A 26531-nucleotide genomic window follows, 5' to 3' on the forward strand; every position below is an offset into this window, starting at 1 on the left:
TAATGCTGTTGAGAAATCAAAATTAGAAAATGAAAATCTAAGTTGCAATCTCTATAACATTATAACAATATCTATTGTACCTTTAGTTTCATCTTAGATTTATAAACAACAGTACGCCGGTCATTAACAATTACTTCTTTTGGCATACACATGCGTATATATTTATATGTATTTACATAGATCGACCATTGCAGAAAAGAAAAATGCATTATGTCATACTAAAGACAAAGATTCGGGATCACTATTCCCACGAACCAGGTAGAGAGAATCTAGATCTTTGATATCAGTGGAGACACGATTAGCAGACAATAAATACTTAATTGCGCCTGTTTGATCGTCTTTTCTGTATAGGTTGAGTTTCTGGTCAGAGTCAATTTTGAAATTATTATTCTGATTTGGTACATTCAACTGCTTAGCGATGTAGTCCAAGGCTCTTCCCACGGGCCACACCTTATTGATGTATATTTGATGTTCATTTGAATCGTCATTATCACTATCAAGTACAAGACAATAGACGTAAATTCTATTATCCAAAGGGATACTACTATCACCCTTTGCGGTTCTTTTCAGGTTTATCAACTGTATCATTTTATTTGAAGTCTTTGATTTTGTTTTTTTCGTGACATCCTTTTTAGATTCACGTCTTTTAAAGAATTTGGCCAGCTTATCAAGTGCACTCTTGTTTGTAGTAGAGCTAATGATAGATGTATCGCCTATCCGTGGTTTTTGAGCATTTTTCTGATTCTGGTCATCTCGAATCCGTATGTACCCTTTTTCCGGCAATAAGCTTTCGAAGTACTTGCCGCCATTATCCTTGGGGGGTTTGACAGGCACTTTCTTATTCTGCTCCTTTTCCATCAGCGATTTACAATGATGTGCCTCTTTGCTCCTGTGACTCGCACAGAAGTCCCCATTACAATAAGTGCAATGGAACGGTAGGAAATCGAGTTGCCTACAGAAAGCACAGTGTGTTCCTACATCGAGCATGCCTGTTTCTTTTTCAACGGTAGTTGCCATCTTGAAATATACTTCTCACTAGTCTCAACAATCTTATAATTTTCCCAAAGTCTGGAAGTGTAGCTGTCGACAAGCCATATAAATTTTCAGTTTGAAACAGCTTCTATATTAAAACCTCAAAATATGAATTTGCCACACATACGCCCTTTCGTTTGATTTAAATACTCGCCGATGCAAGTTCTGTGTTCTTCTATTCCATTTGTAATTGCCACCTTTCCAAGAAATTCCGATAATATAATTAGCCTTCAATTGGATCATGTGACTAAGACACAAAAGTACTCAACTGTGGAATCCAGTGGATTGTATAACTCTTTTGCACTCTTTTGCTACTCTTATGGTACCATAGATAGCTCATGGTTATTTGGGGCCGCAACGGTTTACTGGCTTTTGAGGAGATCAATTTATCCCCTCTGACCCCATATCTTGATCGCAATCTCGACACTTTCTTAGTGAAAACATATGAGGTGTGTAGGCCCTGGTCGCCATTCAGCTATGTTGTGACTTGCGGCCGCTTAAGCTTATATAGCGTGCGTGAACCGCTGTTTGAGCTGTTTAATGTAGCACTGGCTTTCATACGACCGCCAGTCAAAAACCTTGAAAATGGAATTCGGCATTAATTTGCCCGGCTACCCATTCACAAGGTACAGTACAATGACGTATGGCCTGATTTGCTGGTTTGTGTTCTCCGCTCTGATTCGTAATTCTATATCAACAGCAGATTATGTCAAATCAATGATTTCGGGCTTGTAAGTGGAGCTGGCGTCATCATCTATCACATCCTCATCTACGATTATCACATGCAGATCCTTTGCCTTCGGTATTAGACTTTCCACAATCCGATCATCATTATCATGGCACCATTTGCTATCGTTCGCCCTTCGTATTGCGGCTTTGGCTGCCAGCTCTCTGGGGGAAAGTTTTGGAACTGCCTCGTTGCTGCCACTTCCCAATCTTGTTCCACACAGCTTTGAAATTCTGACGCTGTTCACGGCTCTTCTGCCTCTTACACTCTGGCCCCCAAGACGTTTGCCTGATCCCAAAAATGTGTCAAACAGTCCTTGCTGCTCGATCACCCACTGCCTCCCTATCAAATCGTCTAGCTTTTTATAGAACTTGTTATCATGAGGACCAAACAGGTTATGCGTCAGCTCATGCAGCATTGTTCCAATGATCGATTCTCGAGGCAGAAATTGATACTCATCATGTGGGTTTCGCAACCTCAACATAATCTTCATTCCTCTATTAACGTTCATGCCCAACAATCGCTTATCTTTGGGATAAAATTCCACCAGTGAGTTCACCTTGAATTGGTGTTCTTTCATCAAATAAGATACCCTGTGGGCAATATCTCCCAGTATCTCCAATGCATCTCCCTTGTTAGGCAATCTTTGTAACACCGCCAACTCTTTCACATGCGGATTCTTAGCACCAGTACCACCACTGGTCATCTAGTCACCCTATTAGTCCACGACAATCAAGATGAGTCTCCTGCGGTTGTGATGAAGTCGATGAATTCAAAATAAAAAGTGTTATAATTCTTTATTATTGACTCACTGTGAAAGTTACCCTGTGTGCGTAGGCGGCAGGTCTAATGTGATGCTGATCTGTCGATTTAAAGAATACTTTTTAAACGATCAACTCGACGAAGGCAACAGAGTTTCTGTTCCACTTGCACTGTTTCTCACGAGATAGTTTAACGTCTTAAGATCATCAGTAGCTGCTCTCTTTGAATAATCGTTAGAACAATTGGATAATGGCAAAAAAAAAGAGTAAGAACAGTGATGCTCACAATGGTACCAACGGCACTGCTGCAGTAAACGGGAACGGCGTATCCACTTCTGGTTTCCGCGCAGGGAAGAGTACTGAATCCATTAGCAATTTGACCAGGCCGCAATTGTATTCCATATATGACGAGGACGTGACGAGAAGTCAAGATTCAAATGCGTATGAAGAACTGAGAAGATCAAGAGGGAGCCAATTAGACGACAATGAGGACACATTGAACTTCATTCCTCGATCCAACAAAGCAAATTCAAGGTCCTTCTATGCCAAGGTTATCCATTTTGTTTTCGCTTTGTTTGTGTTGTCGATCTCAGGAATTGCATATCATGAAGTATCGAGACATCTGCACGATAATCATCTATTGCATCCAGATTTTGCATCCAGACCGTTGATCTTTGGTGTTCAAGTTTCAAAACTCCTAACCGGCGGGATGCTTCCAGACTGGGCTACTTACGCTATGGAGGGTGTTTTGTTCGGACTTGCGATCCCACTTATGGATTTCCTGTTCAATATAAAGAGCACACGCAATTCATGGTTCTCGGTTTTGAAATGCGCCAATGCGATGCTAGGTGTTACATTTGGAATTAGAAAAATTGAGTGGAATTCCTCATTACAAGCCGGCGGCGCATGGGGTCTGTTGAACATTATCATTTGGTTGTTTTTTGACGGAACATCGTCCATGTTCCTTGGCTGCTCTTCTTTAGGGCTCATCACCTGTGCGACCTGCTACAGGGATGTTACAGATAAATCACAATTACTGTATTTTATGGATTTCTATTTCTTGGGCCTGCTGTTCTTCGGTAAGGTGGGCAGATACTTGTTTTCCTAATGGTACTCTTTTAGAGCCACTTTTACATAATGTCGTTTCAAAGTATAGAATTCCTCTATTGATATCAACGCTATTTACTTATTTATTTGGCGACCTCGGAGGTGGCCCACTTGAAATGCTCCCTTTCCTAGAAACTGAATCGCCCGCACTACTACTCATCCTTCTCCGTATTATCGATTCTCTCAGACCGCTTGGATTCGTAACCGGGAGATTGTTATTACTTGTTGTCTCGGATTCTATGACACCTGCTTTGCGGAGTGCGTAGTCTCCGCTATCGAAGTATTTCCTCTCCTGCATCTTGTGCTTGAACAAATCCTTCTTGGATGGCAGCCTGCCGTACATTTTGTAAAGTTTTAGTTCCTGAGGCGTCAGTTTGGTTAAATCAACATTTTGTTCTTGAGATGCTTTATTCAAGTTTTCACTGCTATTAGTAGGGGATATATCACTCATACTGATTCAGAAGCACACGCAGATATCTTTCACGAGCTCTTTTTTGCAGTTTGCACGTTTTCAACCGAAATCAACACACCCAATAAGTGAAGTGTAGACGTTTGACCCCTTCTATGAGCTTCGTTCTCAGCAACTTTAGAATCCGGCCTTCTAACTAAAAACATATACCTTTAATCGGGGAGTGAACCTTGACTTTACCCGGCTTTGTAAACGCTCGCCTGTTTTGAATAAAAAGACCCTTTGGATGGTTAGTATAGTATGATATGTAGGTGATAATCTCGCAGAGTAGATCAGTGATAACCGTGTTTGGCGCTTTTGCAGCTTTTCAAGGTTGGATTTTACGCTAGTTTGAAGACCTGAGAAATTGTTAACCTGTTTTTGGTGTTAGCCTTTCAATCCAGGGCAGAAACAAGGGCGCTGTGAACCATGTGGGGGGCGGCCGTGCGAGTTGCAATTAGTGCAATATCGTTGACTAGCTTTGTAGTAGCAGACTATGTACGGGATTATTCGGGCTACCAGGTATGCAGGTTTCATACTTCAGAAAAGAGCAATGTCATTAAAGATGTGGTGAGCCCGCTGACCAAGGATTTTGACATTTGGACCCGAAACGCAGATTTCATTGACATTAGATTACCGAAGAACGTCGGGGACTTCGAAGGATGTGAAGTGCTGGTTAACGATTTAAATGGGGTTATCGAGGATACATATCCAGAAAAAAAACACCAGGGATACGCAGCAGACACCGAGCAGACATCATTTGACGCATTAACTTCTGCAGACTTTTTCTTCCATGAGTTTCGAGACTTGGATACCATCTACACTTGGTTGGATCTACTGGAGCGCAGCTATCCGGATTTGGTCACAATTGAACTCGTGGGCGAAACTTACGAAGGCAGACAAATGAAGGCACTGCATATATCAACCAACAATGTCGAGTCCAATCCCGACAAGAAAACTATCATTATCAATGGAGGTATTCACGCCCGTGAATGGATTAGCGTTAGCTCTGTTTGCTGGACCATTTATCAGCTATTGACCAGGTACGGAGTTTCTAAGAAGGAAACGTACTATTTGGATCACCTTGACTTTCTAGTTATCCCAGTTTTCAATCCCGATGGTTACGTTCATACATGGATGCATGATAGGCTGTGGCGTAAAAATCGTCAAGAGACCATTATGCCTGGTTGTCCTGGCATCGATATCGACCATTCTTTCGATTTCCACTGGGAGCCGACTGATGAGTTTCCCTGCAGCGAGGAGTATAGTGGTGAAAAGCCGTTTGAAGCTCTTGAAGCTCTATCCTTAAACCACTATCTAAACATTACCAAAGGTGCCTATAAGATACACGGATATCTCGACTTTCATTCCTATTCTCAGGAGATATTGTATCCTTATGCTTATTCGTGTGACGCACTTCCAAGGGATTTTGAAAATTTGTTAGAGCTTTCCTATGGTCTAGCTAAAGCCATTCGCAATAAATCTGGTAAATATTATAAAGTTACACCTTCTTGCAAGGATCGTGGTTCTGATATCATACCTGGAATGGGTGCTGGCTCGGCGCTGGACTTCATGTATCATCACAGGGCTCACTGGGCATTTCAACTGAAACTAAGAGACACCGGTAACAAAGGATTTCTGTTACCTCCAAAACACATCGTACCAACGGGTAAGGAGATTTATGCCGCTGTAAGATATTTCTGCTCTTTTATATTAGACCCCGAGCTCTGAACTTTATATAGAGATATACCTTGAAGAAAATTACAAAAACTTTTAATATATCACGTCGCCAGCATTCTATATAAATTGAATTTCTTGTCTAAAAGTACTATGCCAACCATTAACGCAATTATATATATTAACGTTCCGAGAAGGTCAACAGGTATGTTAAACTTTGTATTTACCACGGTAACATTAATGGGCACTTCAGCAGATGCGCTTAACAAAGGATACGAATCGTTGCTCACAGCAACTTCAATGAAATATCGAAAACAGGTATCAGCATTATAATGACCTGAATCAATACTCTCATGCTTACCATTTGACACGACTGTTATTACTTCGTGCTCGATGGAAACCGGGTAGAGCGCTGACCATGATATCTTGACCAAATATGACTCGCCACATTGTATATCATCGATATCAATTACGGTGGGTTTAAATTCTGAATTCTTTAGCTTATTGGGTTGAACCTGAAATGTCTTCTTAGCGTAATTCGTGCCTTTCAAAGATATACGATACGGCGATTCACCACTTGCGCACTGTGGGTAGGCCTTTGATTGTGTCCTAAGCAGTTTAGTCTCCGTATTTCCTAATACAGCACCTATCAGTAGATTCAATGTAAGGGCCACTAATGGAAGCCTCATAGTTCTTTGGATCGGCTTCTTTTCCGGCCTGAATACGATTTCTTAAATTATCACAAGGGAAATTGTATTACTTCTAGATACGCACGAAGTGAAAAGAAGGAAGATCAAGTTGCCAAAAGTAAATAAGCCTCGTATCATTCTCCCATGCTGGCTGACGGGCACTATGAAGACACTGATCAGATAGATGATATTGATAATACCGGTTATACTGATGAAGAAAGGGATGACGGACATCTCTACGAGAGGTTTTTAGTTTCAGAGGGTGCAAGACAGGAGATGGTGGAACCACCTCAAGAAGACGAAAATGAAGAGCTAAGAGATGCTCTTAATGAAATGCTAGAAACTATTGAGCATGAAGTGCAGTATAACAGGAGGAATAGGCAGGCAAGCACGGTAACTGAACAGGCGCCTGCAACACGTGGCAGTACGTCTCCCTCAGCACAAAATCGAGATGCAAACCTAAATGGCAGTGCAAATATCAATCCCAATAGACGAAGAGAACCTTTATTTGTGCAAGGACGTCCCTATCTTCGCACATTTGTAAGAAATCTGTTGGTACTCGATTATGCCTTCATGATATTTCTTTTTCCCTTCTCACTATACAACATTATACGATTTGGCTTTAGTTCAATGACATTATCCAATAACGATTTTGTCGTGGATATAATGATGTACTACCACTCAGCCACCAATTTTGTCACCTTGAATGATGCATTCCTGCTCAAGGATGGTCAGCAAACTCTGCTATATAAATTCCACAACATCGTTCTATATTACAGCTGGCCAGCATTCAAGAAACTATTGACAAGCCAACGGAAAGAGTGGATGCAAAAACGCATGCTTGAAGTCTACGAATTTTCGGTAAAATCAATATCCATCGTCATATATCTGACATATGGGATAGGAGGTACACTTTATCTCACGATGGCGGGATTCTTCTTTTCGATATGTCTCGTGGTAACAATAGTAAGAAGGTATAAGAATGTTCAGCGAATGGTGGCCGCGGGCCTTGAAAGCTCTGCAGCCTTGCCAGCATTATTTTAGCCTAAATTACATCTGGCGCACCATCAATTAGGTCTTGTTCTCTGCCACTTCTGCGTTGCGCCACGCAAGGTTATAGACATATTTCAATGCAAGTTGATAATGCAGCGAACCATCGATTAGCAACTGACTGAAGATATTCGTCCATCGTGTTTTTCGACCTCTGTTGCTCGTCTGCATGCATCATGGTCTACCTTGGTCTCACTTCGACTATTCTGATCCGTATTGGACACTTTTAGAATGGTTCTTGAGGTTCTCACATCAATATGTGAACAGCTTGATGAAGATTTACAAAACACATAACATTAAATAACTATCTCAAATTAAATATATCATCTTTTTCCTGACTGGCTTGGCATATTTCGGCAATCTAACTGCCTGCCAAAAAAAGGAGCCTATGCCGAATAACGCTAACCGATCAAGAAAGAAGGTGTCTGGAGAACTAGAAAAGTGAGAAGTGGAAGAATATAGATAGCGTTTGTACATCAGTGTATTAGCAAGGTTATTGAGATATACACGTTGTTCACAAGGAAGAACGAATTAAAAGGGGTAAAATAGTTAAGCAACCAAGATATTTATCCTAACTGTGCGACGTTCCGAAAATTCTCGACTTGTCGATTTTGCTGCAACAACTGTCCTGGTAAGTTACAGTCTCGAATAAAAATTGCTAGTGGGAGTTTTGGATGGTAAATTGTTAGTGTTGAAGCGCTTTCGAGTTTTCACTTTTCAAACATCTGATTTTTGGGGGTTATTTGGGATCGTAAGGTTGACTGTTGAATTTAGTACAGCTACCTTTTTCCATGTCTCCATGCGTACATGTTAATGAGAAGCCTCCTTCTATGGAGATTGATAGATTGAAATCATCTGGGTCCAGCTCTTCCACATCCATGGGGGAAGAAGCAACTACGTCGAGTAATAATAGTGCTGATCATTCGCATCCTTTACTTACAAACCGGAACGTAGTACCCAATGTAGAGTCGAGTACTAATACAGCGACCCTTTTGCAAGAAAATAAGGTGGCAAAAAAGAGGCCGATGGAAAAGACGCCGCAAAGCTTTTCGGATGAGGGCAATGATTTCTTCAAGTATGTGGATCCAGCACCTGCGTTACCACCAACATACAAAGCAAGCAATCCTAATCGTAGAATTCGCTTTCCAATCTATGAGAACGTAGAGGGGTGTACAGAAGCTCTACCTAGGTACACATCAGCTGTTGATGAAGTTACGGTCGTCTCAATGAAATTAGAATGGTTATCGCCTTACCAAACATCGCCGGGGCGCAATTGGCGCAATTGTCTTATGGTAATTAACTCTACACAACTGAATTTTTATCAGATTGATGAAAGTCTGACCGCGGGAATAAAGCATTATTCCAATGGTGATACAAGGGATAACAACCATTCGCATTTTCTTTCTTTGACGGCAAAAAATGCATACCAATTCAATAAAGCCGATCAAGAGCGTATAACTTTTAATCTGAAAAAGAACAAAAAGAAATGTTTGAGCAACGATAAGATAATCAAAAGTTACTCTTTACAGTTTGCAAAGCTGGGCATCCCAACAGATTATACTAAGAGAACATTTGTCCTACGAATGCGTTGTGAGTCCGAACAGTTCCTATTGAATTTCGCTCATGTTGATGACATGATAATGTGGACAATGTATTTGCAAGTGGGAATTGGAATTTCTCTGGATTTAACTTTGCGAGAATACCCTAATTATCGTATAGTCCCACGGAGGAGAAGGCGTCGGAGGAGAAGAGATGCAGACGGAATATTTTCCTTTACCAACGGTCCGACCCCGCAGGGAAGATCCAATTCTACAGGTTTCATACAGATGAGCAAAATGAGTTCACATGGAACTCTCAATAGCTCTCCTAGGAACTCGCCACCTCCAAGAATGGGGCCCATCAGAAGCTCGAGTTCTGGACATCTGCAGTTTTTTGGAAAGACGCAAACTTCTCAGACGTCCAAAGGACCTTTGGCAGCATCCTCTGGCACAAACAAATCAGTAACCATTAAGCATCAGCCCGCTCTATCTTTCAAATCCAAACTTAAAGGTCTCTTCAAGGCAAAAAATGACGGAAGGCTAAACTCTCCGAAAAAAGCTGCTGTTGCTAAACTCTACAGGCAACAGAGTGGATTAAATTGTGTGATGGAAGATGAAGAAGAAGAAAATGTGCTGAGAACAAAGTCTCTACCTGACCAAGAGTACCCATCTTTAGATAAGGAAATTGATAAAGATTCTCAACCGTCAGTGACTATCGGAGTTCGAAAAGAGCCTCCAAAGACAATTGAAATACCATTGCCTGATTCAAACGATCACCTAAATCCCAATGCTTCGATTTCACTTCCTGCTAGTCCCGGTGAAGGGTTTTCAAAACCAGGTGTGATTTATCCCGAGCTAAGATCTGCTCATATTAACCACAAGGAATTGGAAGAATTCAGAGAGGTTGTGCGTGAGCATAACGAAGCAGAGGAAGCCGAAATGAATCCTGCCTCCATTCCATTGGAGAAATCTTCAGCCGCGGCCGGCCATGCTGGAAACGGGGTACTACAGGATGAGCCAGAACAGGAAGAGGAGGAACACGACGGAGATGATGATGATGATGACGATGATGACGATGATGACGAAGAGGATGACGAAGAGGATGATGAGGAGGAGGGGGGAGGTAATCAAAATGCTGCGAACTCCTTTGATCAAGGTAGATCAATATATGCTGATGAAGGGATCTTTCATGATAGTGATGATGACTACGTTTACACAAACGAGACAAGATTAAGTTATAGGAATCGTGCCTCTTCCACGACAAGTGCATTATCAAACACACCATATGGCAGCGATGAGGTGAAATGGTCTCCGCCAATAAAACAAATGTCCCGAAGACGGTACATAAGAGATTCTCTTAGATGTATCAAACCTCTATCTGAGGGACATAGATGGATCGGTAAGCTGGTGTGTCGTCCAAGTAAAGCACCTCCCTTTGAGACAAGCAATAAGCCCATACCAATAGGAACCTGTTTGCAAGAATTTCAAAAACGGAAATATTTAGCATTCGAACCAACATGGGAAAATGTTGATTATAAACAAACTAAAAATCACTACCTTAAATTGTTTGTTGTGGGACCTACTGGCTTTTGGAAGTCCGGTACAAAAATGTTTGACTCTTGGAAAGAAATGCCCTAAAAGTATCGGTACCAATGCACGACCCATACTCTTAAATGATTTTATGAAAATTTATTTATTGCATATTAACTTTTTCTTTCATATCAAAATAAAGTTGAGTAAAACTAACTCTAATCTTAAAATTTTGTAAATTATAATTATAGTATAAAATTTTGTAAGTTATAATTATAGTATAAAATTCTAAGCTTAACTGTATACCATAAAACAAAGTCAATAAAAAGGTACCACAACACTTGGAGAGGTAAGACTGATCCTAAAAAGTCTCGAAAAATGTGTAGTAAAGGTATAGTTGTCGAGAACAAAAAATAACAAACATACTCAAGTCAAGGGTATTGCAAAGATCCAGCTTGATGAATAAATAAAACAGTGAGAGAAATAAAACGTTAGCAAACCAATATTTGTCGTGCGGCTAGAGTCTCGACCGGTCAAAGCATTCAGGAGATGACACAGATTGGACAATAATATGGGCCTATCATGTAATTATCTTTTTTTTCAGAGTTGTCTTTCTTGGTAGCTTGTACGGTAGTTGGTTGCATCTTTGGATGTGAATTGAAGGATGGGACAGGGAGATAATGAGCTTCTTGTTTGAATTTTTTGATTCTGTAGTGAAAATAGAAGTTAAATCAATATCTGTGAACTCAATGGCTTTCGCTGCACCTTTTATATGTTTTCTCTCTAACATCTTTGATACCATCTGGTTCCAAGAGGCGCTTTTAAACAAACTGCCCTCAAAAGGTAAAGTAAGCCACCTCTTGATTGACAATAATACGCATAAAACAATCCTGAGGTCACCTGGCTTTACAATTTGATCAATATTGTGGTAAATCGCATAGGCATTAATCATTTCTAAGTTTCATCAAATTATCATGTAATTACCAAATCGGGTAATTACAATGTGTAAAGTGCTATCATATGGAAGCATCAGATATGAATAAAACAATGCTGAGTCTTGACTACATCTCGTTAACATGCTATATTTTATGGGGTTGCATTGATTTTTATTTTCATTAGTTGGTAAAGGCAATTTATGTGTATGTGGGCAGAGCAAATCTGTTTGTTGAGATGAGGTTCTTCGACAGTTCAGGACGATGGAAACAGCACCAGGAAGGCAAGTGCCAGTGAAATCAATTGAAAGTACGGAAGTCACATCTGAAAAACTGGTGAAGGAAGTCCTCAAAACACTACTCAGACGCTATTTTAAACCTGAGCGGTGATACTCACCACTAATCAAGGCAAAACGGCAGAACAAAGATGAAACATAGTACCACAAAAATTATTAACCTGACTGCGCTGAAAGGATTGGCAGGGTCGACATCAAACTCCAATTTGGAAATGATGGGCCCCGTCAGAGTAGTATCATGACGTAAATCTCTCAACCGCATGTGACGACGTATACGATTCTTGAATTCACCATTAATCACAGAATCCAATGGTATGATCTTATTTAGTAGAAGGGCTACAACAAATACTAAAGCAATATATCGCAGGACTGTTTTATTTACACTCAAATGAAGACTGCCAATTTTTGTCATTCCTACGACACCACCTGATATGACAAATAATTGGGGCAAGGGATATAAAGCGTGTGAAAGTGCCCCAGTAATAGAAACTCAATGGATCGGCGAACTAAGATGTTCTGGTTATTCTCTCTTGCAACATAAAACAGTAATAACAGATGTAGCGACAACTGGGCAGTTTGGGCAGTTTTTGTAAAAAAACAGTTTTTTGAATAGCTGGTAATCTTGCAATACGTAATTCCTAATTCTGGGTTATCAATTGGATCAACAATGAGGATTTCGGAATATGGCAAATCGATCTATTTCATCCTTCAGATTAACCACCCGAAGTCTTTTCTCTGTGCTCTTGTATGTTAAATTGAAAGCTTCGGGAAAAAGATGAAAAAAAGAACAAAAATTAAATGAATGCGATTTTGGAAAATCTTAAATCAACAAGAATTTCACTTCTTAATGGCCGTAGCGGTTATCACTCTGTCATAAAATTCAATTGAAATAGATGAGTGATTCCAAGAGATCGTTAAAAGAAATTCTGGATTCCGAGTACGTGGAAGACAGTGAGAATGAGGAAGCCGTTTTTGAAGAAAGCAATGAACCAGAGAGTGAAGGAGAACGTGATCCTAGTGTATGTAATGAATGTAGGGATATGACAACCACTACAATTTGCAATGATTGCGAGGAAAACTTCTGCCAAGTATGTTTTGAAATGATTCATAGGGGCGGTAAAAGACGTAATCACGAATATGTCAAGCTCGATAGTGATAACCATGAGAACGGCACTGCCCCTAATGAATTGCCAGACAGTCAGCAAGAACAAAAATCGAAGCATGATAAAATAAACTCTTTCGAAGCGTCCCCCGCAAATGAAGAATCAGCGGTAAATGCGAACGACAACCCAACATCGATTGATACCAAATTGTTATCAATTCTCAATAGAAATGCATCTTTCATACCAATGCGGTTAACATTTGAAGAAAGGCATTTACTCAGGCTCTTAGAAGCAGCTTTGCAGGTGTCTGAATATACAGACAGAGTTGATATTTTATCGTACAAGTCGAAGCCGAAGAGAATTGTTGAACAACTGAAGGAAATCTGTTCGGTTTTGTCAGGATTAGTTGTTGCTTCTAATATGAAGATCGGCCAGAAACTTTTGGAAATGAAAAACTTCAGCGACAACGCTAAATGGTTCCAAGATGTATTTGAAATTGGTAGACGTTATAAAATCATGAACCCTGAAAGGATGAGGGATACCTATGGTAAACTTTGTTATATGGTCATGGATTCAAGACTGCCCCAAATCGAAGAGCATATGGAATTTCATCTTTATAAACCGATCAAGACGGTTTATTCATTTTTGAATTCAAGGCCTGAAGATGGTGCTAAAGCTTTAGGCCTATTGAAGGATAAAGAAACACTTATAGCGACATCGAGTATCTCACCCGTTGGAAAAGGGAGAACTCAAATAACCAGGTTGATCAAGCAGAAGGAAAATGCGATTGAACGTTTAGCTTCACGTTATAGCAGCAAGTATTTTTCTAAAGAGGATATTAGACAAGTTCTATACTCAATCGGTGATTACAATGGCTACATAAACATGAATAGAAGACCAATTATGAGGATGCTGGAACGTTTGGAACTCTTTCGTCAACCAGAAATTGCTGAAAAATACTCAATTGGCATTCATTATGGTAGAGATGGTGCACGTTTAACACATGATCATGAAAAGCAATGGCATTATGCTCAGCAGTCCTTAACCTTGTGGTCATTAATCCAAAGAGAGATGGTGCGTCTTTGGTATATGGCTGATACAGATTTGTTCGATGGCAGTCAATACAAATTGGCTTCCACGGGGCATGGTCTACATCGTATCAAGCCCTGCCCTACTATCTATAAAGAGATGCATAAGATAATTTCCGAATGTAGATCGAAGACTCATACCTGGGTAGGATCTTCAGTGGTCCATCTCGGTGATGATGCTGTTCCAAACGCATTATTCTTTCTTGATAAATATACACAAGTACCAACCATACTAATCCCATTTGATCAAACACTCATGAAAATTAATGAACTTGTCAAAGATGACCAGTTGTTGTTAGAATATATCAATAAGGACTACGGATCTGTCGAAGACTTGAAACTAACAATTTTACAGGATGCATTCGCCCATATGTTTGATGGATCAGGCGCCGACAATTTCTACATGAGTGGCTCCTGTATTGATGGAAGACTGACATCGGCATGGAATCACTGCAATGAAATTTCAAAGAAAAAGTATTACAGCATATTTCTATTGTCGTCATTTACTGGTTTCAATGGATCAGAAGGCTTTTGAGTAGCTGCGTTTACTAAAAATCTAAACTGTATTGACATCGTGAGACCAACTCTGCTAAACTATATATCAGAACTGTATTTTAGTGCATTATATCTCATCTATATAGGGAAGATACATACAACGGTTATTTTTTTATCACTAGCAGCCTGTCCGCGCTCTCTCCTTATATACAATAATATCTGTCCCCAAAGTCACCCAAACCAGGAACAAGGTACTTGTTCTTATCTAATCCTTTATCGATTGCACCGGTTACAATCTTGACATCGGGGAATTGAGCTCGGTAATTGTCGATACCTTCTTTGCTACAGATCAAATTCAAGAAGTAGATTCTTTCAGGTTTAACCCCGCGCTTGATCAAAACATCTGTTGCCATCATTGCGCTACCACCCGTGGCCAACATGGGATCCAACAAGAAAACGTATCTATTCGCGATATCTTCAGGAAGCTTCTCATAGAACAACTTTGGTTGCGCTGTCTCCTCGTCCCTTTGGATTAAAATTTTACCAATCCGAACTGATCTGCAACAATCTCTCAGACCTTGTTCCATTGATTCACCAGCTCTAACGATCGACACACCGCAAATTTTACCCATAAATGAGCACCCTTCGTACTTCTCTGCCGTGTCAGTCTCGATAGTCAAATCTTGAACCGGCAAGTGATTCAAGCCTTCTTCCACCAGTAACCTAATAATTCTGTCCGCATAAAATATGAAATTTGGTCTCGTCGTATTCTTATCTCTGATGATTGTGTACAAACCGATCAATTGATTAGTTTGTGGTAGAAGGTAAACGTTGTTGAATGGTTCCGAAGACATCTTGATGGTTCCAAATGCACACTTATATAGTTTGCTGATAGAATTGGACTGTAACACTAACTACCAGAGCTTTTTAATATCTCTTACTTTCTATCATCTTTGATCATTTTATATATAATGCGATGAGTACTGAACAGAAAATTTGTGCGTGAGGAAATCGCCGAGCTTCGCCGTCGGAAATAGAGACTTCACATACTGAAAGCACAGCGCTACCAATGAAGAAGGACTTGCTGATAATGATGGATGAAGTGCGTTGTAGATGGCTGCTGATCAAGGAGCTGATTTCGCCGATTGTGGAACGAGGAGCAGATGTCAAAGGCTGTTCAAGCAGGAAAATGCGATTGAACTTTTATCTTAGACACGACCTTCATTCAGGTTCCGCTTGCCTCAACGCAAATTTCGTCTGTTTCCAGCTCGAACAAGAACGGCGATTAGGGTTTACATATTATACAGCAACTACAGGAATTCGAGTCTGTATGCTCATTCTGATTCCTGAATATATATCATTTCCGAACCTTCGCACGGTCTCAAGGAGAGAAGTACGGTACCTCTGATGACGATCAGACCCAGGTTCCTCGTCTTGTCTTTCAGTATAACTGAAGGGTCCTCTGGATCTCTCAGGTTTTCCATGGTCTCATCAAGCACCAGATTCATAATTTGGTCGTAGCCCTTCAACACGCCAGTTACCATTCTACCGCCCATGAGTTTCACACACACTTTGCTATCTTTGTACTTGGCTAAGTTCAGAATAGCTTCTCTTTTGGGACCCTCAAACTTCTTTTTCTGCTGCTGTTGTGGTTGCATCTGTGGTTGAATCTGCAGGTAGAGGTCGGTCGTGGTTAGTAGATGAAACAAGTCATTGAACGCTACAAGCAGCCATAACATACGGTATCACTCATTGCGGAGTCTTATTTGATAATTTGCGCTATACTAGTCGCCTTGTTGTCTTGTTAAATGTAGTTTTCATTTTGTTTTTTCATTTTTGAAGGTCAATCGATATACCTGAAAGATGAAAAAAACGTCTTGTTGACAAGATGGAAGGTCGAAAACTATTGAAGCGCACGCAGGAATGGTCAACGTTCACGTCGACTCTCAGTTATGCTCAACTACAAAAAATCTTACAGATGATATCACGTTGATAGAATTGTGCGATAAGCTCTACCCCATTACTGGGATTTTGCCGCAGGATATGAAGCTTACATTCCAGAGCCAGGGCAAGGTACATGATGTGGTGACATACACTAGTGATACGTCTGACACGCATCCGCTATCGAAATACAAATCGCTGGATCGCATATTGGTCGAGGACACGAATACAGAATCAATAGCATCACAGTTGGCCCAGAGCTCAAGTACAGAAGAAGCGTATCAGTTACCAGAAGCGGATTACGCCAAGAAGCATGATACCGTGTTGAACTGGAAGAAACAGAACAAGTTAGGCAGGTTCAATCCCGAACACCAGCTTAAGCTCGATAGGGAGTCCAAACTGCTACAAGATCACTTGCAAACGCTTGAGGTCAATCAGAGGTGTTTTGTCAAATCGGAGGGACTGCCGGAGAGGAGAGGCTGGCTACGATTCGTGGGCAAAGTAGTGGAAATCAATCCCAACGATGTATGGTGTGGAGTTCAATTCGATGAGCCAGTTGGTAAAAGCAACGGCTTTTGCAAGGGCCGGTTATATTTCGGCCCGGTTGCACCGCATCACGGCGGTTTCATCAAGCCTCTTAATGTTGAGACCGGCAGTCAGTATGTCCCTCTTCCAATTGACATGGAAGACTTAGAAGAAGAGGACGACGAAGTATAAAGACTGGAATATGATTGTAGAATTATTTATCCTATAGATTGAATGCGATACTCTTGATGTTTTTAAATATTTTTGTCCTTTGTTTTTCAACGATATAGTAAGCTGGCATCTGAAAAACTGTTAATTTCACTCAAAAGCACACTTTTTGAGGAACTACAGCGACACAGACGTCTAGTAGTGCATCTGATCATCTGCAATTACGAAATGGAGTTCGTTGATAAAATACGTGACAATATTTATGACACATTCGCTGACATAGATGCGAAAAAAGGGATGCGATTAGTGATAATAGTGGGTGGATATATATTAATAAGAAATCTCGCCCAAAGAGAGTTAGCCAAGAGGAAATTGCAATCGCAGGTTCGTGAAGATGAAAAGAGTTTAAGTGAAAAGAAGGGTGAGAATTTGATTGATCGTCCTCGAGAGGTGGCCAGCACTGCCACAGAGTTTGGCTGGGGTAATAAGACGAGGAAGAGAGTCAAAAAGCAAGAAGAGGTATTTTCCAAAATGGTTGAACGCGCCCAGCTGCAGCAACTTGAGGGCGAAAATGATTTGAATGATATCGAAGATCTCTTGGAAGATTGATGTTCATCTAATTGCCGTCTCTTGCGATTCTGTAGTCGCACTTCCCGCAAAACAAGGCGTGTATATTGTACGTACGCATTAAATAGTTTTTGATACATTTACAGCAGCAGTCTCCTAGCAACTCCTACGCATATGAATATTTGTACGTGAATTGAATTCCGGTTGGAAATGGTATGACTTCTAGGTAACACCGGGTACAAAGAATTTTAGCAATTACTGAAAATCGTAGTCAGATTCAATCGATGTTTTTCATGTCTGTAATGCGATAATGGTGGCAGAGCAATCACTAAAAAGGCATCATTTGAACTTCCATCTGATGGACCTTTCTTTCATCTAACAGTTAAACTCATCGCTGCGCAGAAAAATTTTGCAAGCTCTTCAAGTAACTGATGTGAAAAAAAATGAATTAAAAGAAGGAAAAATACCGTTACGCTCAGTTCATATCCATAAACGTATTCATGATATGAGCTTCCGAAAGGGTGGTAGTAGTGGAAACAGTTTTATGAAAAATCTGCCCTTTGGGCTAGGGTATGACGACATAACTTCAAATGAAACTACGGAATTCCCAAAGATACCATTACCGGTTAATAATCCCATAACGTCTAGAGAAAGATCCTTGGCAGTAACATATATCAACTTTGGCAAAACTATTAGAGATGGTCCATTCTATACAGGGTCTATGTCTTTGGCTGTTGAAAAAACTGACAACGGTAAAAAGAAGCATGCCCTGGTTGATGAAGAGGGCGAAAAGGATGGAATAGAACGATATTCTGATAGATATCTGAAAAAACGTAACATTGGTGCATCTATTGATGAACATCCATACCATCTGGAAATTTTTCCTAAGGAGCTTTACAACGTAATGGGCATAAATAAGAAGAAGTTATTGACGCTATCTAGATTTGACAACACTGACAATATCTTCACGGGCGGAAATGCTCAGGATGAGCTTTCCATGCTAGAAAAGCTGAAGGAAATGGCTGAAGATGAAGATAACGAGGAAGAAAACCGTGAGGAAGGTAGAGCGGGTGATGATGTGGGTGATGATGATTTCGACGACGAAGATGACGACGACGATTACAACGCAGAGAAGTACTTCGATGATGGTGACGATGACGATTATGGGGACGACGATGCTGGAGACGAGCCTGCTTTCTGATTCATTCTGTTTGCATTCACAAGTATGATTCTTATATGTACATTAGCATTTTTATATACTTTTTTTTATCTCAAGACGTCATGAATGTAACCTTCTCTATTTATTAAGTAGTATTCCTCCCACAGCATACCCAGGGGACATTTGGGAGGTAATTGGGGCGAGTTAATGGGCTTGGTATCACATCTCAGATACCAATTTATGAAAACTTCTGAAATCACCTTCTTATCCCATCTGCCAGCTCCTAAATAGCCCGTTAACCTTACATTATCTGAGGAAAACATGTTTACAAAGTTCAAATTTTGGTCATGAGCCAGTCTGTTTCCAGTGTATTTGAAATAGTCCTGAGGTGACACGTCCATAGTTAATTGATCATCTTTGACTGGCTTCTGTTGATTAACTTTGATATATTTGTATAGCTCTCCTGAACTCATTGGAGAAAGCAGAGATTGAGAATTGATAGAGGAGCCATGCTTGTATCCGTTGAAAGAAGCTTTCACCCCAGACTGCACATCCAAATCATAAAATATGGTACCATCATAATCTGAATTTTCCTTTGTTCTGCGGGTCGAGGAATCTCTCACAAGGTTCGAAATTAGTGGTATTCTGAAATGGTTTCGCTTCTTTGAGCGATTTTGTTTAAACTTTTCAGAATCGGGAGTATTACGCTGAGCTTTCCTTTGTGGTGGACCATTTTGATCACTCGAAGTTGACATATTATTTGGTTTTTTTTCAAATGTCAGGCCATCGGCCTCCTGATTGCCCTCTTTTGCAGGTAGCATGGGGCTACGTGGGTAAAATTCAATATCGAAAAGCAACAGAATCTGGTAATTAAAAAACTCCACCTCAAAAGATTGCCATTCGGTAAGAGTTTCTGTTTTTGTTGTGTATGGAAACTCAAAAATAAAGCTTGAGGTCTTATCTACCAATTGACGTCTTCGAGTTGCAGTTGAAATTCCTTTGCCATTTCTTCTCTGGAACATGAATACTTCTAAAGGAGATTCCAAGTCGCTATAATCCAATTCCAAAACCATTTCACCTGAATGCCCATTGAAGCGAACACATCTTTTGCCAAACTTTAAGACAAAATAGACATTAGTTGGAGGAATTGCGGGGCATTTGTAATCCTTAAGCAGTATTACTAGTGTTCCCTCCTGCCTTCTCATGAAGTACAGATGTTTGCCCCATGAACACTGTTTCTTTCGCTTTTCTTCACTCTTAAATACTCCGAGAGGCTGTTTATCTGCTGCGCCGAGCGCGATGGGCTCGGCGCATTGTGAATACTGGTAACGAGTGATATGGCAGGGGCATCTTATTCTATCGTGAGGCAGGTGGAGGGCGTCTTCTAGGGGACAATGATCTTTCTCTGGTATGTGGACTTACGGGCAATGGCGGTAGCTGAGGTGAGGAGGTCCCTCGAAGCTCAAAAGGACTTTTTGCAGCCTCATATCTATGCCCAGATGACCAGGACATCCCATTCATGTAGGATCCTTGACTTGGTGTGCCCCGCGTATTGGTAGGCAGAGGAGGTAGCGGCGGTTCTGGAAGTTGCGGTAGTCGTGGGCTGGAATTCAGGCGGGAGGTACGACGATCGCCATCATTTCGATTCTCGTGCAGGGTGTCTCTTTCACCTTCCTCGTTGTCCAGGGAGGTTACTCCAATAGCTTTCTGGAGAGCTTCGATATCAACTGGTGTATCTGACTGATTGCCATTGTTATTCAGTGAGCTATTGGCGTTTTTGAAAACGTTTATTCTTTCTTTTAGTTTTTTCAAGTTCGCAAAATGAAATCTTGTGTCCGAACTTGTGGTTACCTCCGTGTCTTGCGTATTGGATGTCCTATTCGTGCTAACAGAGGAATTGAAGTTAGTTGTATAATCGCTGAGGGGTGGCAGAGAATGGGAGATAACGGGTGTAAATTCTCTCTGATCCTCTACCCGCGGCGTAAAATCTCGTACAGCGGAGGCATGCATATAGGAAGCACTTGCACTATTATTCGTACCAGAATCCAGATTGTGTGAATCACCTGGCAAGTTCGGTACTGCTCGACAAGCTATGGAAGCATCAATATTTTCAGTCATACCGTTGTGTTTTTCCCTTTGGGAACGCGGCAGACGTGGCGTGAAGGTTAATTCTATGAAGATTGTCCCAGCAAATTCATTTCGTTCACGCTTCAATTCATACCAGCTGCAATAGCCTTCTTTTGGGTCTGCTCTTATTCCGTTCAATAGATCTACTTCCACTCGCCCAATCAAAATAGGCGGTTTCTTCCTTCTATCACAGTAAGCTTCCACTTGCATTATTGGTCTAACTTCAGGGGTAATTTCATATTTCTCCATATAGTTGAAAACAGGATTCTGTCCTGCTCTAAGTAACACATCACTTTCTCTAGTCATATGCGCTATGCGCAATCGCAGCATAACATTCTGCTTATCCAATTTATTCAGATTTGGTAAGTCTTTGGCTTTGCTAATATATACACACAAAATCCCATGATTCCCACTCCAAGACTCGGTCGCCATGTGTTCTTTGCCAGTATTATTTTTTTTGTTTACCATTATGCATCATCTAATGTTGAAACAGTTTTCTGATGTTGAACGCGCTTACGCTCTTCAATGTTTCATTAACACTTAAAAAGAGCTAAATCACATGACGGATACTTGAAAATACAAACGTCTATATAACACTTGAAATTCGTCATGCACCAGGTTCATCCCTGATATCTGCTGTTTGTTTCAGTTGAGGCCCTTGGACCTTGAGGAAGCGGTTGATTCCTTGAACTCTTGTTATATCTCGACCCATCGCTGGCCTCGTGATCTCTTGACGATTTGTCGTCTTTCCTTCCAGGGTTATAGCGCTTTTCATCCAATCTAATCTTCTTTGTTGGTCTTTCTTCAGTCTCCTGAGGAAAGTCGTTGAACCTGCGACCATTACCATTTTGCGGTGCTTTGAGTTTGTAGGGTACACCGGGTTGAGGTTTTCTGTCACTTGGTTTATTCACGCCTCTAGTAGATGACGGCCCATCTGGGAAACTCACGGCACGAGCCTTCGAGGGAGCCAAGGGAATGGAAGGGGATTTTCTCTCTGAAGCTTTGAGAGATCTGTCTTTCTGGGCATATTCCTCAGTCTTGTCCTGATAGTTTCCACGATGCTGACGATTAGTATAATACGTCTTACTTTTTGGCTCGTCTGATTTTTCGGTAGCCGGCCTACTGTTATTAGAAAATCTGCTAACAGAGGACTTTTTTTCTAGATCTCTCTCAGAGGGCCTCGTAGTGTATTGTCTATTGGATTTAGTGAACGTTCCTCTTTCATTGGTTTTTTCGAAGGATTGACCACTTGTTTTTACCGCTCGATCGGAGTTGTATCTGCTTAATTTCCTCTTTTTCTCTCCTTCTGCAACAGATGAATCCTCATAATTTCTCTTGATTCCATCACGAGTGATATGTTCTACGCTATTCTTCAACTCTCCAACACTTCGTTTAATATCGGGATTGATACCAGGACGAGACAGTGAGAGAAAATGCTTTTCCAATATTTCAAATAGAGAGTTACGCAAATCATGAATTGGCATTGGAACATTGAGTAGCTGCCCCACCTGAACTATTACATGTTCACTTCCTACTGAGGCAAGCACTCTATCAATTCTGTCATTTCTGAGATATTCACTTACTTCATTGATAACTTCCAATATTATATCCGGTGGTGACGGCGATTCATTTATGTGTTTATTTGAAATATCAGCTGATGGCCCTTTTGGAATGGCAATTATTGGGGACCTAGTACTGTCTGCCTCTTGTGTTTCTTCATTCATTTTTTGAGATTCTTCTCTTTGTTTTTTGTTCATTTCGAACTTCTTTCTGAGTTCTGCTTGTTTCCTCTCGTTGGCTAAAAGAGTATTATACTGTTTCAGCTCATCTAACTCTGACTGAAAGGTGTTCTGATCTTTCTTTTCTGTATCATTCAGTTCACAATAGTCAAGCAACCTCGTCGCCTTCTTTAATCTTGCCTTCAAGTGGCCGAGAAGTGCATTTGTCGGAAGTTTAATGTCCTCCCTTTGTTCTTCTTCCAAATTTTCTTCTAGTGTTACACAAACCAGTTCGATTTGAGTATCAACAAGGGGGAATACAAATGACAAATGCTTCATAAGCTCAATGCCATTTCTAATCGACATATAGTTTTTATTGCGCAGTGTTTCAATCAATTGTTCGGTAATCTTACAATGCATGTCATACAATTCGCGATGCTGCAGTTTATCCAATTTATCATTATTCCGTAATTCTTCCAAGCTTCCAAGAAATGCCCTATAAAAGATACCAATGTTTCCAGCTTCCAACCGTGTGCAGCAAAATAAAAGGGTGCCAAGAACTTTGGAGTCAACGAATTGTCCAAATATTAGCAGTTGGTATGGAACATCAAAAGTTTTTAAGAAAAAGGCTGCATACATAGCATCTGCGGGAGAAAAGAGCACCCTGGGAATGATGCAATGCTGGAAAAATGGTAAACAACCATTTTGAGAAAAGTTATTTTTCCAGGCAGAGGCTTGTATTTCAAGAAAACTTTTGTTTTCGTTGAAGGTCTTTTGATGAGAAAGGCACCTGCCTAAGAGATCTTTTAACTTATTCGAAAGTTCGTTTTTCTTTCTGGTCGATTCAGCCTCGCTTTTTTCTTCCTCAAGAGAGATTTTTCTTTCCTCGTAGAGGACCTTATCGAACTGAACTTCGTAAAGTGATAACTTCCAGAAAGTTATAAAAAGCTCTTTCGAAATTTCTGAAAAGTCCACATCTTCGAAAGAAGCATCGTCTAGGATTTTGTCTGTCGAAGCGCTCCCTTCTGCATTAGATTCCTCCATATAATCTCTCCATATATGAAAAGCCCAAGGTGTTGAAACGTGGTAATCGTTCTTGAGAATATCGAATGGTAAAACATTTTGACTGAAAACTTGTCTCTTGAAGCAATGTTTGACCAACTCTATGAATGACCACAGTAAAGTGTTCATTTCGTCACATCTGGAAGATAAGATTTTGTAATGAGCCTCATGAGAATTTGCTTTCAGATTTAATCTATAGAGTAACAAAATGACCTCAGATACTGCGTTTTGATTTGAGAAAAGATTTAGTAGTTTCGTAGCAATCTCATTTTTTTCATCTCTAGTATCGAAAATTAGCTTCCGAGCTATTCTTTTAAGCGGTTCACCTGAATTCAGCATCTTTAATTGTTTCAGATTCACCTCGTTCAAATCTCTGATTCCGCCGACTTTATTGATCAGTTCTTTCATTAATGAAACTGCAATGATATTGCCTTGATGCAAGGTCTTGACAATATAAGTGATGATATTATTAATGTTCATCTTCTCACAGCTCTTAGTTAAATTTGCGATAAATACGGCTAGTCGCTGGACCCACATTGCCTGATTGACTCCATCTGATTGAACTGGAGTTTTTCCATTAGTTAGACGTAACAAAAGAACGTATTGTAAAGCATCATAAGCAAAATCATTAAAATACTTGGCAGAGAAGACGACGAGTTCGGAAACTTTATCATAATTCTCAATCTGCTTCACAGTTGGAATTAACACTGCAAGCGGATTTGTGGAAGCAAGTTTTGCAAGTTTTCTCGATTCCTGCTCGATATTATCCACACTTAATGCTTTTAAAATTCCCTTTGCCTCTCTTTCGGTTCTGTTAAAAGCAAACTTGATCGGCAGATCATCTTGAGATAGTTTTGTTAGCATTTCATTGTACATAAAGTATCTCTTTTCGAACGGAAAGAGCTTCATGAGACCATAAATTTCACTTGCCACAACAGGATTGATTTCAAGAGTGGGTGTTGCTGGAAATATGAATTTTCTAGCGTAGTCCATCCATCTCTCTATGGACTCTGGATTTTCCTTAATATCCGCGATACCAATTCTACAGATCTTAGTGATTAATTTTGGATCTTTTGCCAAGTACGTTCCCAATACGGTAAGGAACTCGTGTGACCTTTTGAATAACTGTTCAACAGAAAGAATCCTGTCCAATTTTTCTGACCATTCAGAGAAATAAAAAACCGATCTAGTGCGTAATTCAAGATGCGAAAATGGGTCGTGCGATCTGATTTCCTCTAGCAGCCTAACTTTGTGTGACATTACACCATTTTCTAGTCTTGTATCCAGCAAAGCACTTTTCAGCTTTCCGCAAGGTGAAAAAACTTTAGAGTGATAAAGTGGTTCAATCATATAATTGAAGATTCTGGATATGTAGATTGGAATGCGGTCATGAATCTGAACAAATTTTGGTGATTTTTTGAGAACATAAAAAGCAGCACAAGTACATCCATGCACAATAAGTCTTTCAAGAAGTTGCAGTTTTCCTTTAGAGATTACAGATACATCGCAACTGTCATCCTGAGTCAACGAGTGATGTTCCTTCGAGTCGCATTGCGCAGCATCGATTAATTTTTCACCTTGTATCTCCTTCCCATCCTCCCTTGAAACGCTCTCGGTATCTTCATCGGCCGTCAGAGCTGCTGCCATAGCCAGAGGATTTGAAGCATTCTTCATAGATTCGGCTTCCAACTTTTTTTCGAATCCGACAAAGTATCTTTCCAAGGATTCATTGTCTGGTCCAACGTTTTCCCAAATTGATACAAAGTTCACAAATCCGTATTTAATCAATATGCAGACCATGTCTAAGTATTTTGAATCACTGTATGTACCATCCCTGGAAAGAGAAAATGCAATAATATTAGAAGCAATCATATTGCCACCAATATTTAAACTCTCATAGATGCCGTTATTTGCAGGGCAGTTAGTAGGCCAGTAATCCGATTTTTTAAGCAGCTTGACCAGAAACATGTAGTGGTCGGTAATAAAAGCACTTGATAGCTGAAGTATAATGTCAAGTGTTCGCATAGAGTCTAGAGAATATTTCCCGACAATGTGATAAAGTTGCTTCAGATAATATGTAATCTTTTGCATTTTGTCGATATCATTATAGGCCGCTATTAGTAACATTGTCAGCTGAGAATATCCCGTAGAACATTCGGCCAGCAAATTGAACTTTTTTAGCTCGTATTTGGATTTCTTTAAGAGGTGTTTCAATAATACAGTTTGTTCATTGTTCAACAATTTCGTTGAGATTCTACTGAATTTGAAGAGTTCCCTATGCAATGAATTAGTAATTCTGGCGAGCGCTGCCACTTTGTTGTCATCAGCCTCGGGAGATTGTTGTAGCACCGATATGAACATTTTTCCAACAATTGATGTCAATTCTTGTCCCATTAGGTCTCCACTTCCGCCCAAAATGATATCGTCGATTAATTTTGAGATGCTAGGCATCGAAAGATTCCCCGGCAAGCGCTGTTCACTTAAAATATCCATCAATTCATTGAAAACTTCCTTAAGCCACTTTTTTCTTCCTTCATTATTTTCTAGGTTACTAAATTGAGAACATAGCTCTTGACTTTTGACAGGCCACTGATTTATGAAATCGGTAGTAAAAATTCTCCTATTTGCAGCCAAATTTTCTTGTTTCTTAGACAGAACATCAAGTACACAACTTAAATTTTGACTCATTGCAGCGTGGCCTCTCTGCGAAGCTGTCTTTCTGTCCTTTGTGTTCCTCTCTGTTTGACAAGTTGCAAAATAAGTGAGATATGAAGTTTTCCCATATAATAAT

The 26531-nt window shown here is 40.3% G+C and overlaps 19 protein-coding genes across 19 annotated transcripts; 8 read left to right on the top strand and 11 right to left on the bottom strand.

The window, feature by feature from the left end:
- Nucleotides 1-213: 213 nt before the first annotated feature.
- Nucleotides 214-1017, bottom strand: CUZ1 (Cuz1p; the record flags this gene model as incomplete). Its single annotated transcript, XM_037290001.1, has 1 exon — nt 214-1017. One exon carries the CDS (start codon nt 1015-1017, stop codon nt 214-216), a length of 804 nt encoding a protein of 267 aa, XP_037145896.1.
- A 719-nt stretch (nt 1018-1736) lies between these two features.
- WSS1 (metalloendopeptidase WSS1) lies at nt 1737-2465 on the bottom strand (the record flags this gene model as incomplete). Its single annotated transcript, XM_037290002.1, has 1 exon — nt 1737-2465. One exon carries the CDS (start codon nt 2463-2465, stop codon nt 1737-1739), a length of 729 nt encoding a protein of 242 aa, XP_037145897.1.
- A 305-nt stretch (nt 2466-2770) lies between these two features.
- Nucleotides 2771-3628, top strand: HG535_0G00570 (uncharacterized protein; the record flags this gene model as incomplete). Its single annotated transcript, XM_037290003.1, has 1 exon — nt 2771-3628. The coding sequence occupies one exon, from the start codon at nt 2771-2773 to the stop codon at nt 3626-3628; it is 858 nt and encodes a 285-aa protein (XP_037145898.1).
- Nucleotides 3629-3706: 78 nt separating this feature from the next.
- HG535_0G00580 (endosulfine family protein) lies at nt 3707-4078 on the bottom strand (the record flags this gene model as incomplete). The annotated part of the gene is made up of 1 exon (XM_037290004.1): nt 3707-4078. One exon carries the CDS (start codon nt 4076-4078, stop codon nt 3707-3709), a length of 372 nt encoding a protein of 123 aa, XP_037145899.1.
- A 426-nt stretch (nt 4079-4504) lies between these two features.
- Nucleotides 4505-5806, top strand: ECM14 (putative metallocarboxypeptidase; the record flags this gene model as incomplete). Its single annotated transcript, XM_037290005.1, has 1 exon — nt 4505-5806. One exon carries the CDS (start codon nt 4505-4507, stop codon nt 5804-5806), a length of 1302 nt encoding a protein of 433 aa, XP_037145900.1.
- A 50-nt stretch (nt 5807-5856) lies between these two features.
- PGA1 (Pga1p) lies at nt 5857-6441 on the bottom strand (the record flags this gene model as incomplete). Its single annotated transcript, XM_037290006.1, has 1 exon — nt 5857-6441. One exon carries the CDS (start codon nt 6439-6441, stop codon nt 5857-5859), a length of 585 nt encoding a protein of 194 aa, XP_037145901.1.
- Nucleotides 6442-6585: 144 nt separating this feature from the next.
- On the top strand, nt 6586-7485 carry ASI2 (Asi2p; the record flags this gene model as incomplete). The annotated part of the gene is made up of 1 exon (XM_037290007.1): nt 6586-7485. One exon carries the CDS (start codon nt 6586-6588, stop codon nt 7483-7485), a length of 900 nt encoding a protein of 299 aa, XP_037145902.1.
- Nucleotides 7486-8282: 797 nt separating this feature from the next.
- HG535_0G00620 (uncharacterized protein) lies at nt 8283-10667 on the top strand (the record flags this gene model as incomplete). Its single annotated transcript, XM_037290008.1, has 1 exon — nt 8283-10667. The coding sequence occupies one exon, from the start codon at nt 8283-8285 to the stop codon at nt 10665-10667; it is 2385 nt and encodes a 794-aa protein (XP_037145903.1).
- A 434-nt stretch (nt 10668-11101) lies between these two features.
- Nucleotides 11102-11203, bottom strand: HG535_0G00630 (uncharacterized protein; the record flags this gene model as incomplete). Its single annotated transcript, XM_037290009.1, has 1 exon — nt 11102-11203. The coding sequence occupies one exon, from the start codon at nt 11201-11203 to the stop codon at nt 11102-11104; it is 102 nt and encodes a 33-aa protein (XP_037145904.1).
- Nucleotides 11204-11890: 687 nt separating this feature from the next.
- HG535_0G00640 (uncharacterized protein) lies at nt 11891-12199 on the bottom strand (the record flags this gene model as incomplete). Its single annotated transcript, XM_037290010.1, has 1 exon — nt 11891-12199. The coding sequence occupies one exon, from the start codon at nt 12197-12199 to the stop codon at nt 11891-11893; it is 309 nt and encodes a 102-aa protein (XP_037145905.1).
- A 481-nt stretch (nt 12200-12680) lies between these two features.
- HG535_0G00650 (uncharacterized protein) lies at nt 12681-14513 on the top strand (the record flags this gene model as incomplete). The annotated part of the gene is made up of 1 exon (XM_037290011.1): nt 12681-14513. One exon carries the CDS (start codon nt 12681-12683, stop codon nt 14511-14513), a length of 1833 nt encoding a protein of 610 aa, XP_037145906.1.
- Nucleotides 14514-14676: 163 nt separating this feature from the next.
- Nucleotides 14677-15327, bottom strand: FUR1 (uracil phosphoribosyltransferase; the record flags this gene model as incomplete). Its single annotated transcript, XM_037290012.1, has 1 exon — nt 14677-15327. The coding sequence occupies one exon, from the start codon at nt 15325-15327 to the stop codon at nt 14677-14679; it is 651 nt and encodes a 216-aa protein (XP_037145907.1).
- Nucleotides 15328-15807: 480 nt separating this feature from the next.
- On the bottom strand, nt 15808-16226 carry LSM7 (Sm-like protein LSM7; the record flags this gene model as incomplete). The annotated part of the gene is made up of 2 exons (XM_037290013.1): nt 15808-16143; nt 16215-16226. 2 exons carry the CDS (start codon nt 16224-16226, stop codon nt 15808-15810), a joined length of 348 nt encoding a protein of 115 aa, XP_037145908.1.
- A 170-nt stretch (nt 16227-16396) lies between these two features.
- ALF1 (Alf1p) lies at nt 16397-17131 on the top strand (the record flags this gene model as incomplete). The annotated part of the gene is made up of 1 exon (XM_037290014.1): nt 16397-17131. The coding sequence occupies one exon, from the start codon at nt 16397-16399 to the stop codon at nt 17129-17131; it is 735 nt and encodes a 244-aa protein (XP_037145909.1).
- A 204-nt stretch (nt 17132-17335) lies between these two features.
- PGA2 (Pga2p) lies at nt 17336-17716 on the top strand (the record flags this gene model as incomplete). The annotated part of the gene is made up of 1 exon (XM_037290015.1): nt 17336-17716. One exon carries the CDS (start codon nt 17336-17338, stop codon nt 17714-17716), a length of 381 nt encoding a protein of 126 aa, XP_037145910.1.
- Nucleotides 17717-18179: 463 nt separating this feature from the next.
- On the top strand, nt 18180-18875 carry RPC31 (DNA-directed RNA polymerase III subunit C31; the record flags this gene model as incomplete). The annotated part of the gene is made up of 1 exon (XM_037290016.1): nt 18180-18875. The coding sequence occupies one exon, from the start codon at nt 18180-18182 to the stop codon at nt 18873-18875; it is 696 nt and encodes a 231-aa protein (XP_037145911.1).
- A 65-nt stretch (nt 18876-18940) lies between these two features.
- On the bottom strand, nt 18941-20038 carry HG535_0G00710 (uncharacterized protein; the record flags this gene model as incomplete). The annotated part of the gene is made up of 1 exon (XM_037290017.1): nt 18941-20038. The coding sequence occupies one exon, from the start codon at nt 20036-20038 to the stop codon at nt 18941-18943; it is 1098 nt and encodes a 365-aa protein (XP_037145912.1).
- Nucleotides 20039-20189: 151 nt separating this feature from the next.
- INN1 (Inn1p) lies at nt 20190-21428 on the bottom strand (the record flags this gene model as incomplete). The annotated part of the gene is made up of 1 exon (XM_037290018.1): nt 20190-21428. One exon carries the CDS (start codon nt 21426-21428, stop codon nt 20190-20192), a length of 1239 nt encoding a protein of 412 aa, XP_037145913.1.
- Nucleotides 21429-21580: 152 nt separating this feature from the next.
- Nucleotides 21581-26428, bottom strand: THO2 (Tho2p; the record flags this gene model as incomplete). The annotated part of the gene is made up of 1 exon (XM_037290019.1): nt 21581-26428. The coding sequence occupies one exon, from the start codon at nt 26426-26428 to the stop codon at nt 21581-21583; it is 4848 nt and encodes a 1615-aa protein (XP_037145914.1).
- Between the last annotated feature and the right edge of the window lie 103 nt (nt 26429-26531).

Source organism: Zygotorulaspora mrakii, chromosome 7 (assembly GCF_013402915.1).
Source record: "Zygotorulaspora mrakii chromosome 7, complete sequence".
NCBI classification, from domain to species: Eukaryota; Fungi; Ascomycota; class Saccharomycetes; order Saccharomycetales; family Saccharomycetaceae; genus Zygotorulaspora; species Zygotorulaspora mrakii.